General features: G+C 53.7%; 1 protein-coding gene across 1 annotated transcript in view; it reads right to left on the minus strand.

Moving 5' to 3' along the window:
- Window positions 1-10,218, minus strand: part of LOC102300336 (DENN domain-containing protein 4B) — a gene marked incomplete in the record, with an annotated part of 27,082 nt that extends 16,864 nt beyond the window's left edge. The window contains 15 exon segments of the mRNA XM_042225972.1: window positions 1,099-1,213; window positions 1,525-1,658; window positions 1,737-1,882; window positions 1,989-2,204; window positions 2,290-2,390; window positions 2,690-2,865; window positions 3,119-3,263; window positions 3,350-3,408; window positions 4,161-4,227; window positions 4,390-4,631; window positions 4,834-5,003; window positions 5,253-5,322; window positions 5,420-5,675; window positions 6,398-6,751; window positions 8,171-10,218. Coding sequence (XP_042081906.1) covers window positions 1,099-1,213; window positions 1,525-1,658; window positions 1,737-1,882; window positions 1,989-2,204; window positions 2,290-2,390; window positions 2,690-2,865; window positions 3,119-3,263; window positions 3,350-3,408; window positions 4,161-4,227; window positions 4,390-4,631; window positions 4,834-5,003; window positions 5,253-5,322; window positions 5,420-5,675; window positions 6,398-6,751; window positions 8,171-8,256 — 2,337 coding nt within the window.
- Between the last annotated feature and the right edge of the window lie 1,042 nt (window positions 10,219-11,260).

The following is an 11,260-nucleotide window of genomic DNA, read 5'->3' on the forward strand; positions in this document are numbered from 1 at the left end:
ATATTTATAATTTTAATAAATGACAAATTAAAAAGGCATGAACATTTTTTGTATCGAAAAAATATCGAACCGTGAATTTTGAGTATCGTTGCACCTCTACTAAATACAGCTGTAAATGTTGGTGATCGACCTGCAGAGAGCACGTGCAAAGAAAACAGGACGAGGTCCCGAGACAGAACCCTGTGGAGCTCCAGATCAGGACACGGTCCCGAGTCTGTTGCAGGGTTTACAGAGTGGAAGCCTGCACTGGTCTCCGACCAGCAGAATCAGGATCCCTTCCTCTGCTCCCAGCACCGACGCCAGCCTACAAACCTGTGACAGTTTGACCTGAGTCATAATCTCAGACTTTAAACTCACAGCACTCAGAGTCCAGCTGAGGATCGGACTCATTATTGAATGTTAGCGGTCTAACAGCTGACCGGCGTCGCAGCAGCACGCTGCTCTTATGCAGCTCTTTGCGCACAGAGTGTCAGCACTTCCAGGAGCATCGCTCACAGGAACCAATCACAGCTCTGATATTATGACTATTAGTTTAATCAGGATGCCTGTCGTCTGTGTTTGCAGAGCGTCCAGTGAGTTAGCTCGACGACAGCAGAGAGCGGGCTGAGGCTAGGCGTGGAGCCTTAAGTGGACATGGGAGGAACTGCAGGCTGTGACGGTTTTCAGCGAGCAGTAGAAATGAGATTCACTCCCACTGATGAAACTGCAGCTCTCCTGCAGGAGGAGCTTTAACAGCACTGCTGCGATGTGTACATGACTAAATCCTCCCAGCATGCTCTCCTCCTGCTCAGATCAGAAAACACCGTCTGTGCCGCTCTCAGTCACGCCGTCTGTGGCCTCTGCATGTTTAATGAGTGCTGAAATATTGATACCAGTTCATTAAATTACAATGATGAATGGACGCCTGTTAAAGCTCCTCCTCTCGCCTCCACTCTGAGGGAAACTGGGTCACAGCTAGCTTCAGCTCAGAGGATGGGAGGAAACCTCCACGCGCGGCGCTCCCCTGAACGCATCGCTGCTCCCGTCGGAGCGTGCTCTGTACACACGAATGAACACAACACGGGACCAGATCATTTCTGCTCAGCATCTTTGTCTTACCTGTTTGGTGCGGCGGGGGGCGGGGCTACTGGGGGCGCTGCCCTTGGCTGGGACGCGGAGTTGGTCCTGGGGCTGGTCGAAGAGCTCTAGTTTGAGGGTGGGGAAGGTCTCATAACTGGACAGGTGAGAGGGAAACAAGTGTGAGCAGGTGGTACGGCTGACGTGGCTCCTCCTCCCCGAGAGGACGCCATTCAGTCTGTTTGCACGCAGCAAATAAAAACGTGTTTAATGAAAAGTGTTGAAACGGTCTGTTCACATCGAGACGCTCCGTGATGGCAGAAGGATGGAAGCTCATTGGCTAACATACAGAAGGAAACGGGTCACCTGGGTTAACATCCTGACCATCCTCCCACCTCCACAGCAAACAAGCCACCCCACCTATTTCCACGGCCCCCATTTCCACGGCCCCTGAGGGCGGAGCTGTACCTGTAGAGGGCGGGGCACTCAGACCCATCAGGTTCCTGCGGTTCCTCGGGAGGCATGATGAAGACGGTGTGCTCGCCGCTGTGCGTCTCGTCCAGATCGATCAGCCTCACCTCCTCCGGCTTCTCCACGTCCACCTGCTTAGCAAGAGAACACCAATCAAAACCTTAGCTGGGCGCTAGCCGAGCAACGCGAGAAAGCATCGCCGCTCTGACCTTCTGCACGCACTCGTCGAAGAACTCGAGGCAGGCGTGGCGGTCGCTGACGAACGAGCACTCCTCGATGAACTGGGTGAACATCTGCGTCTTGGTCAGCTGGGTGTAAAACTTCTGCTGCGTTCGATCGCGAGACTTCAGGAAACCTGCGGCACAAAGAGGAAGAGGCGCAGCTTCACTCACAGCGTGTGCATCACACGCCCCGATTCACAGCTCTGCACACAAAAGCCGCCAACGTTACGAAGGGCGCACCCTGCAGGTTGAACAGGGAGCTGCAGTCTGTGGTGGTGTCGGACGGCGCCTGCGTGATGGGCAGCAGGAAGGCTCTGTAGCCTCGCAGCAGGCAGCTCATGAAGCGCAGGAAGGCCTCCTGGATCTCCAGCTCCAGCTGCTTCTGACGCCTGTAGATTTGGTCGTAGTCGGTCAGCAGGAACTCCAGCGTCGCCTCCTCCTGGCCGGGAGTGCAAACTGCAGCCACAAGAAGTGAGAGTCACTAAATGACACAACCCTGTTTACACACTGGTTCATGTGTTCAGCCGTTGCAGTCGCTCACTCTTCTCCAGCGTCTTGTGGAGGTTGGTGAGGACGTTGAACAGCATCTTGCCGTGTTTCCTGGGTAACGAACGCCATGACAGTGGCTTCTTGTCATCTGACCTGAAACGAGGAAGAGGAGGAGGAAAGTTTTCTCCAATGAAGATAATGCTGAAACATCAAATGCTGCAGTTCCTCTGGCGTCCAGCAGAGGCAGCAGACAGGCAGCCCCATAGACTCCTGTGTTAAAACTATTCAGCAGAAATAAACATGTTTACAGCCGGATACACAAACTGTTTGGTTCCTGTGGATAATCAAAGATTATCAGAGCAGATGCAGGAAGAAGACTGCTGAAGATACGAATAAAGGGAGCTTTTTAACCATCTATCCTGGGCTCGGTGCACAGGTGGCGTCAGACTCACTGGAAGATGGTGTTGGCGTCCAGGTCAACACACACCACATCGGTGGGGGGGTCGTGCAGGTCGAAGTAGCTGGAGTGGACGCCCACGATGAAGGGCATCGGTGCCAGCAACACGTCTGCCATCTGCAGCGGGCACAGAGGGATGTAGGGACAGAGCCAGCGGAGCGGGAACGTCATCTGGACACAGAAACGAGAGTTACAAACTTCCAGGACAGATTCAGGCCTGTCTGCAAACCATGAACCTGCTGACGGGATCACAAGGAAAGATTTATCCTCCCGCCCGGAACAAACTGTAGATTTGCTTTGGATTCAGTGTTTTCAATCCGTGGCTCAGGGGCCAGCGGGGGCCCTCATTTTAATTGGCCCACGAGAATAAAGATGAAGCATTGGGACTTTTGTCATTTGGAATGAGGGCGTGTGCGTGTCTTACGGAGACGAGGGCCTCGCTGACGGAGGTGAGGACGTCAGGTCGGAGCGAGTGCAGCAGCAGCTTGTGTTCGGTGAGGACGGCGAGCAGCAGCGTGCAGGCGTTTTCTGGGCCGAGGTTCTGCAGCAGCTTCAGGAAGCTCGCGCCGCTATCGTAAACACACAGGGGTCAAAGGTCAAACACAGGCATGACAGTAAAGGTACTTTAGTTCGTCTGGATAAAGCTGGCACTCACCTGAGCGGGAGCGGCGAGGAGACAGGCTGGCAGAGCAGCAGGTTGTCGTACGGCGAGAGCTGCGAACACACACAGCTGGCATCAGTACACACACACACACACACACACACACACACACCCCATCTTCTCAAGAACTAAAAGGATCTTTGAACAGAGTACCAGACAAAGAAGGATTATTCTGAACTGTGACTCATGCAAAGCCGCACTGGTAAAGTCCAGGAATAAACGAGCGACTGTGACGTGATTAATCCAAATCAAGTAAAATCACACGTGAAGCCCTCACTGATCATCACCCAGGTTTGTTTCTTGTTAAAAATCATGATTTCAGGATGAGAGTGATTCATGGAGAGGCTCTGAGTGGGCGCCGTTACCCGGTTTGTTCTGCAAACAGATCGCCTCCTGCGTCCTGTCAGGAGGGAGCAAAGAATAAAGTCACAGCGTTTTCGTCCATCTACGCGTTTCATCAGAAAAACACGATGCGATCTACAACATGAGGATAATTACACAACGTCAGTCACGTTTGATCTCAGTTTTATTGACACCGTCCATCAGAGGGAAAACTTGGCAACTGTGGGGAGGAAGAGCTGCCACAGGAAGCAGTCACACAAACAACACATTTGTCCACCGTGCAGCGTCGAGGCGCTCTGCAGGAAGAAATCTAATGCAAATGCAATGACCTGGAGGACAAACACTTCCTGCTCCAGCTCACACAAACCTGCGTCAGGTTTGTTGTATCAGTGCGGAACAACATGACAGCGCTGTGAACTTTCAGAAGGCGAAACATTTGCACGGTCGGTTCGTTGGGTCTTACCTGAACGAGGATTCGAGGACGCTGCGGGGAAGGAAACGGGACGTTGTGCATGAAGCTGGAGATGTGTCTGCAGGAGGGGAACAAAAAAAAAACAGGAAACGGACATCAGCACACATCGCTTCTGTGCACAGATCATACGTGATAACGTGTTTTTAATCAGCCGGCAGGCGTTTATCGGTCAGAGGCCGGTGTGAAGGCCTCTGACCGAGAGAGAAGACTGTTCACGGACTTCTCGATCGGCAGCACGTGGGGCCCGGAGATGGAGTATCTGTAGACGAAGGTGAGGAACTTCTGGAAGACGGTGAAGAAGGGCCAGTGAGAGAGGACGCAGATGCTCTTCTTCACCTGCAGGCTGCGGTTGGTGATGGGCCGCCGGTCGACGACGCTCAGCAGACCGAGGCGGATGCTCTGCCGCTCCGACAGCAGCTCTCTGCAGAACGACTCGTAAAACTGGATGGCGGCGCCGTAAACCTGCAGGGACGAAGCAAAGATGGAGACGTAACAGCGGTTCATGCTCGAGTTAGGAGCCAGTTTATGGTTCAGAGGTCGGACTGAAAGACGACCTCGCTGCTCTGTGTAACAATGGTTTAAAGCATCAAAGTTGTAACTGCACAGTAAACAACACAACGGATCACCTCCACCCGCTGATCATCTGTGGTTCCAGTTAACCTACCTTGTCCCCGGAGGCGGAGGTGAGGACGAAGGTGGAGAAGACGGGCAGCTGGTACTTGGTGTTCTGAGGCCAGCTCTCCACGGTGACGCCCATCGGCAGGCAGAAGACCGGCACCGACTCGGGCAGAGGAAACGAGTCCAGGTCCTCCTCCGGGTAGCGGCTGATCAGATCTGCGGGCAGCGATACTCTGATTACTCCAGCACAGATCCTGACTTTTCCTGTTGGATTTATTGCGACCCTCATTTCTGGTTTTCCACTGGGAGCGTACTGGGAGCTCCATATGATGAAAACCATCACCCATGTGAGCAGCTGGGAGCTGTGCTGCACAGACTGGGGAAACCTCCCCGTGTCTCTGCAGCGTTTCTAACTCTCGCCTCCTGCAGGAGGCTGAAAACACACGGGGTCACGCGGGTACTCACCGGCCTCGAACACCAGGGCGTTGGCTGTAGCCACGGCTCTCTTGTAGCACACGTGCAGTGCTGGGCCCCACTGCAGACACACAAACAGCAGCACAGCGACAGGGTCAGTGACGCAGCACTCACAGGGGGCTCAAACCCCTGAAACACCCCCGCCTCCGCGCACTCACCATGCCCGTGTTCAGGTTCTTGTCGACTCTGCAGAAGGTGTGCGGCGCCACCTCGCCCTTGCTGGGCAGCAGCAGGGCGATGTCGGTGACGCCCAGCATGTGGAGGCCCTGCGAGTCCGGAGCCCGGCGGTACGTCAGGAAGACCCGATGAGCCGTGGGGGCGCCGCCCGCGCTCAGGCTCGCCGAGCGGCTGTACGGCGTGGTTTCAATAACGTACCAGCCCTGCTTCAGCTGCTCCTTCCCCTCGTACAGAACCCTGCAGACAGGGCAGTGCATCAGAGCGCCTCCATCGGTCGCACCATCAGTGCGATGATCGCTAACCACAGCCTGAACCGCCGCAGGGAGGAACGCTGCTCACACCTTTTCTCACCCTCTCCCTCCCTCACCCCAACCAGGCCCTCAGATGACTGTCCTTCCTGTTTAAACACAGTTCTTCCTCCCCACTGTCACCTATCCTGCTAACAGGAGGCGGACAAGGCTGGGTTCCCTCTGAGGTTGGAGGTCTGTCCAAACCTGCAGCTCCACCTGCTGCTACACTCCATGAAACACCTAATCTGAAAGGACTAAGCTCGTTATTTCCCAACACTGAGTGTAAACTAACGAGGCGAGCACGACGGCCTGCCCACTGCGTTACATAATCCTGTGGATGACATAACCTCGGCTTTAATAAGCACCGCACGAGCCAGAGACCCTGCAGCTGCATCAGAGCCTCGCACGCTCCAGCTGTTACAGACAGACACCACGAAACGAGCGCTGGATGAAAAAGAATAAGAGGATTTCTTATTGATATACAGCTGATGCAAAATAAAACACGTCGAATGTTTTTAACGTTAAATTCTCACGAAGAAAACGTTTTTTGATTCAGCTTCAACTCTGAATCGACAAAATCAGTCGGCTCTCAGGTGGAAATCGTGCCGGCACCAGTCTGAGGATTTAAACACATCACAGCTCATAACCACAAACGTGTGTGCGTCTCACCCCAGGTCCAGGATGGGCGGCTTGTCCCGCCCTCGGCGGTAACACAGGTACAGGTGCGGGTTGTTGATGAGGCCGGCGCTCAGCTCGGCTGAGTGTCCGCCCAGCGTCTTCTCGATGCAGGTGAAGCCCTCGGGAACGTCCTCCCCGAGCCCCCGGGCGATCACCACCAGGTCCGTCACGGGCTCTGCCGCCCGGCCCGTCGAGGAAGAAGACGAGGACGTCGTCGAGGAGGCGGCGGCCTTCCCATCCTCGTCCAGGGGCCTCCACGGCCCCGCGGGGTCCAGGCCAGCCACTACAAAGTAGTCCACCAGCTGGGGACATTTCTCCTCGGTCATGCCTCCTGTCGATCCTCCACTGCAGGACAGAGAGCACAGGTCACCACAGCAGGCGGGCTGCAAAGCAGCTTGCAGATGAACAGCAGCAGAAAATACAGTCAGTCACACCAAATACATTACTGCAAACGTGACATCACCAGCAGGCGTGGCCCAACGCCGGTATTTACACCAACTCTGATACGCTCCAGGGTAATAGATTACTTTTTCAAATTAGTTAGATTATTACTGGACCTTGAATCTGACACACACTGGAGGTCGGGACGATGACTCACAGCCCCGAATCAACCAATGAGAGAGCAGCAGAGAGGCTGCTGTGTGGATCCGCCCTGACGGAGCGTGACGGTAAACACCGACGCTGATTCTGCTACGACGTGCGATTAAACTGAAGAGTGTGTGTGTGTGTGTTTGTTTCAAATCAGTCTTCTCTAACTGTAAACTCTCCTCTGATTGGCTGTGGAGCCTCTCACTGATGTTTTCACGCCATCACGTGACGTCACAGCGAAGAACCCGATTTAAAAACTCGACACATCACTGCTCATTCAGATCAGACAGGAAGTGAACGGACAGGAAGTGAACGGACAGGAAGTGAACGGACAGGAAGTGAACGGACAGGAAGTGAACGGACAGGAAGTGAACGGACCGGAAGTGAACGGACCATCAAATCCAAATAAACAATAATCAGAAAATGAATCTGCTAAAAAGAAAAAACAAACAAATGACAGGAAAACGTGAAATAAAAACTTTTTACTGATTCTGCTGATGTCACTAATGTTCACGTTACAGTGCTGTGATTAGCTGGTTGCTAGGCAACCTGAAGACATCTCCATCAGCGGGCACAGCTGTGTGCCGAGTTAGTATGGAGTTAGTATGGATTTAAAAAGGCACATGATCACATGGCCGCCGTGCGCAGGCAAACAATCATTTGATATTAACATCAAACATGAATTACAGACCAGCTGAGCGCTGCGTTCGGGAAACCCGGGAAACTTCAGCGTGAGCGACGGCGTTCGGACTCCGATCACAGCTTTAAGTTTAAAACGAGCGTTTTTCAGTCGCGCTCCACCTCAGCATAAACGCTCAGCGTCTCCGTTTCACCTGAGAATATCAGAGCGACTCTTCTTCATGGTTTATTGATGACACGGCCGCTTCCTCAGCTCAGACGCGATTTAAACTTTACAGCTGATGTCAGCAGACGTCCAAACAGCTGCTTTCCTTCCTGTTCTGTGAGGAGGAGATATTCAGTCGTGCAGGGCGGCGCCGCGCTCGTCGCTGTCATCGCAAGGTGAAAGTGAGAGGGACCAGTTGAAGAGGAAGTTCAGCAATCGGAGGGTCAGAGGTCAGCTGGCAAACAGGAAGCGGACAGGCGACCTGCTTCCTATTCATCAATGACGTCACGCAGCGAGGTGATAAAACACGGCGTTATCTCTTTAACACAAACCTGCTGTCCGTCGTCACCGAGCACACCTCCACCCCCTCAGCAGTTTGCACATCCACACACGACACCGCCCACCGAGGAGTTTCCATCCCAGCATCAGAGACGGACCCGCCTACAGGAGCTCGCCAGACCAGTTTCAACCGGCCTGAAACTGGTCCAAAACCAAGGTCCAAGATGAATCAGACCCCAAACGAGCCCATCCCAACCCAGGGTAAAACCAAACCAGCCTCCATGAGCACAATCCCAGTTTGTCACCAGGTTCTGTGTAAGAGTCAGAAAAGCCTCAGCTGGACCTGAGCTGATCTAAAAGCAGAATAAGAAAAGGAGAAACTGAGCTGTAGTGAGTCACAGTCAGCTGCTGTGGTAAACACTAAAATACTTCATCCTGTGCAGATACGACACAACTTCCCCCGGTGACAAAATAACCGTTTAGTAGGAAAGGAAAACCCCCGAACACCGTTACCTGGCACCTTCAGACCAAGACCAGGCCCGGCCCACGCGGTGAGCCTGAAACACGAGTTTAACATCAAACATGAAACAAACCCACTCAGCTCCGTGACACAGGAACGCGCATGGGCTGAAAGTCCAAACCAACACTGAGCCAGTCTGCACCAGTTCATAAACCCAGTCTGCACCAGGTGAACACGGGCTCGGGCTCGGAGCTCGAGCAGCAGCTGATTCACAGGTAGAATCTGCTCGTGTCGCCTGCTGTCTGCACACACCTGAGGGGTCCGACCTCGTTAAATAAATGTGACATCAGACGGCGCGCCCTGGTCTTGAAATCAAACGCACCAGCCTGTGTTTGCTGAGTTATCACAGACATTTCAGCTGAAACAGCTGCTTTCATCAGTCAGTTCCCTTTTTAATATGCAACAGTGGAAACGCACACACACACACACACACACACACACACACACACACACACACACACAGGAAATCCCAGAGACGCAGCAGATTTCCTCACAGACCAGCATCAAACACTCAAACCTTTAAAACCCCGCCCTTGCCAAGCGTGAGGGGCAACCACACACTCTGACCTCTGACCTCCAGAACACAGACATCACCCGCTGGTTTAAGTCACTCCTGAGGTCCTGCTTTTTACATTTGAGCTTTTTGTCTCCAGCAGTTTGGACAAAAGGGTGGAGCAAACTTCTCTCATCAAACCAGAGCTCCGCCTCCCTGGGCTCGCCTAGCCTGTTGTCATTAAAACGCACCAAACGGCACAAACACGGTGGGGCTGTCGGTGTCGGGCCTCCCTCTGCAGCAGTCTGACCTCTGACCCTTTAAACAGTTTCAACAAACTGTTCGAGCGCAGCAGGAAGTGAAGCACCTAAGAGGAAGTGAAACAGTTAATAATAATCCCGATCGCAGCTGAAACCGGAACCTCTCCTCCGCTGCGAGCGGCGGTTTGTCTCGCACACCTGAAGAAGCGCCTGGTTTTCTCACGCTCCCTGACGCTGGTTAGAGGTCAGCGCTGCGATGATACGGCGTGAGGGAAAGTAACACAGGTGTGTAACGAGGTCACCAAAGTACATGAAACTATGTACTACAAACGTGGAACCACGAGCAGGAGGTCACCTGACCTACAGGTACAGCCAATCACCTGCCTCCATCTGCTCCTATCCCAGCATCGTCCTGCGCCGCACAGACATCTGCACCTGTGCAAACCAAACATCAGCTGATCACCTGTCACACCTGACTCAGGTGATGTGAGCCACATGTCAGGTGTGTTGTTTGGGCCAGACGCCTGAGCTGTCGATGCCTGACTCCGCCCAGGTGAGGCTCAGGTGTGCTGTTCTGTTCGAACCCAGAGGTTACCCTTACTGCATGTGTGTGAGCGTGAGTGTGTGAGAGGAGTGTCTGAGCTCTGCTCGGGTCTCTAACTTCCACAGACTGCACGCTTCACTTCCTGCTGAGCGACGCATCGATCACCAAACCGACCAATCTGGCAGCTCCGGCGGGACCGTGCCGAGGTGCCGAGCTAAGAAGACGGCGAGGTTTTACTGACCACGAGCGCGAGGAAGCCTAACACACGAACAAACAAAAACGGGCTCTTACTGCGATCGTGGATCGGTCCGTGCGTCCAGGCTGACGAGCTGTCAGTCACACGCCTTGCTCGCTGCAGCGCGTTAGAGCGAGCGGCTGCCACAGGAAGTGAGCGGTGCAGCGAGGGAGAAAAATAGAGCTTTCATTTCCAGTGTGAGCGCGAGCGGCGAGGCAGGAAGGTGTGAAAGCAGCGCTGTTTCCCCCGAAGTAGAGGTGACAGCAAACAGGAAGTGGGTGTGTCTGTTGTGTGTGTGTGTGTGTTTGTGTGTGTGGTGTGTGTGTGTGTGTGTGTGTGTGTGTGTGTGTGTCTGTGTGTGTGTGTCATGTGTGGCATTTTTGAGGCTCAAATTGTGGTTTTAGTGTCAGGGTGACAATTAGGTTTACGTTCAGGCGTTCATTCATGGTTAGAGTTCGCAGCTAGGAAACCATTATGTCAATGAAGGTCCTCACTAAGATAGCTGAATGGGGTTGTGTGTGTGTGTGTGTGTGTGTGTGTGTGTGTGTGTGTGTGTGTGTGTGTGTGGTGGTGTGGGGGGGGGGGGGGGGGGGGGGGGGGGGGGGGGGTGGGGGGGGGGGGGGGGGGGGGGGGGGGGGGGGGGGGGGTGGGGTTTGTTGAATCACAGCGTCTCTGTGTCTCCTGGGGCGTCACGCTGCAGTCACTCACTGGCATCAGCAGCCTCAGTGACATCACTGTCACATGACTGCCTGCGGCTGCGGTCACTCGCTCACATTTTCCCATCAGGCTCTGGGTGTTACGAAGGTGCTTCACTTCTTACCAGGTACATCACCATGGTAACCAATGCCGCACGCCTCACCGTTCGAGATTAGAGATCGACAGGTAAGAAACCATCGCCTGCTGACCAATCAGATCTCAGGAAAAGGGCGTGAGCCCAGGAAGAGTCGTGTGTTTGCGTGAGCGTCGGTGACGAGAACACTATTGTTATTGGTCTGTTAGGACGAGCATGTGACCCTGTGTCCAATCAGGAAGCGTCCAGTCCCAGTCTGACATTTTATTTTTTATTTCCTGTCAGACCATTAAACTTCCCC

Source organism: Haplochromis burtoni, unplaced genomic scaffold, assembly GCF_018398535.1.
Source record: "Haplochromis burtoni strain Fernald_Lab_line unplaced genomic scaffold, NCSU_Asbu1 Contig_190, whole genome shotgun sequence".
In the NCBI taxonomy this organism is placed as follows: Eukaryota; Metazoa; Chordata; class Actinopteri; order Cichliformes; family Cichlidae; genus Haplochromis; species Haplochromis burtoni.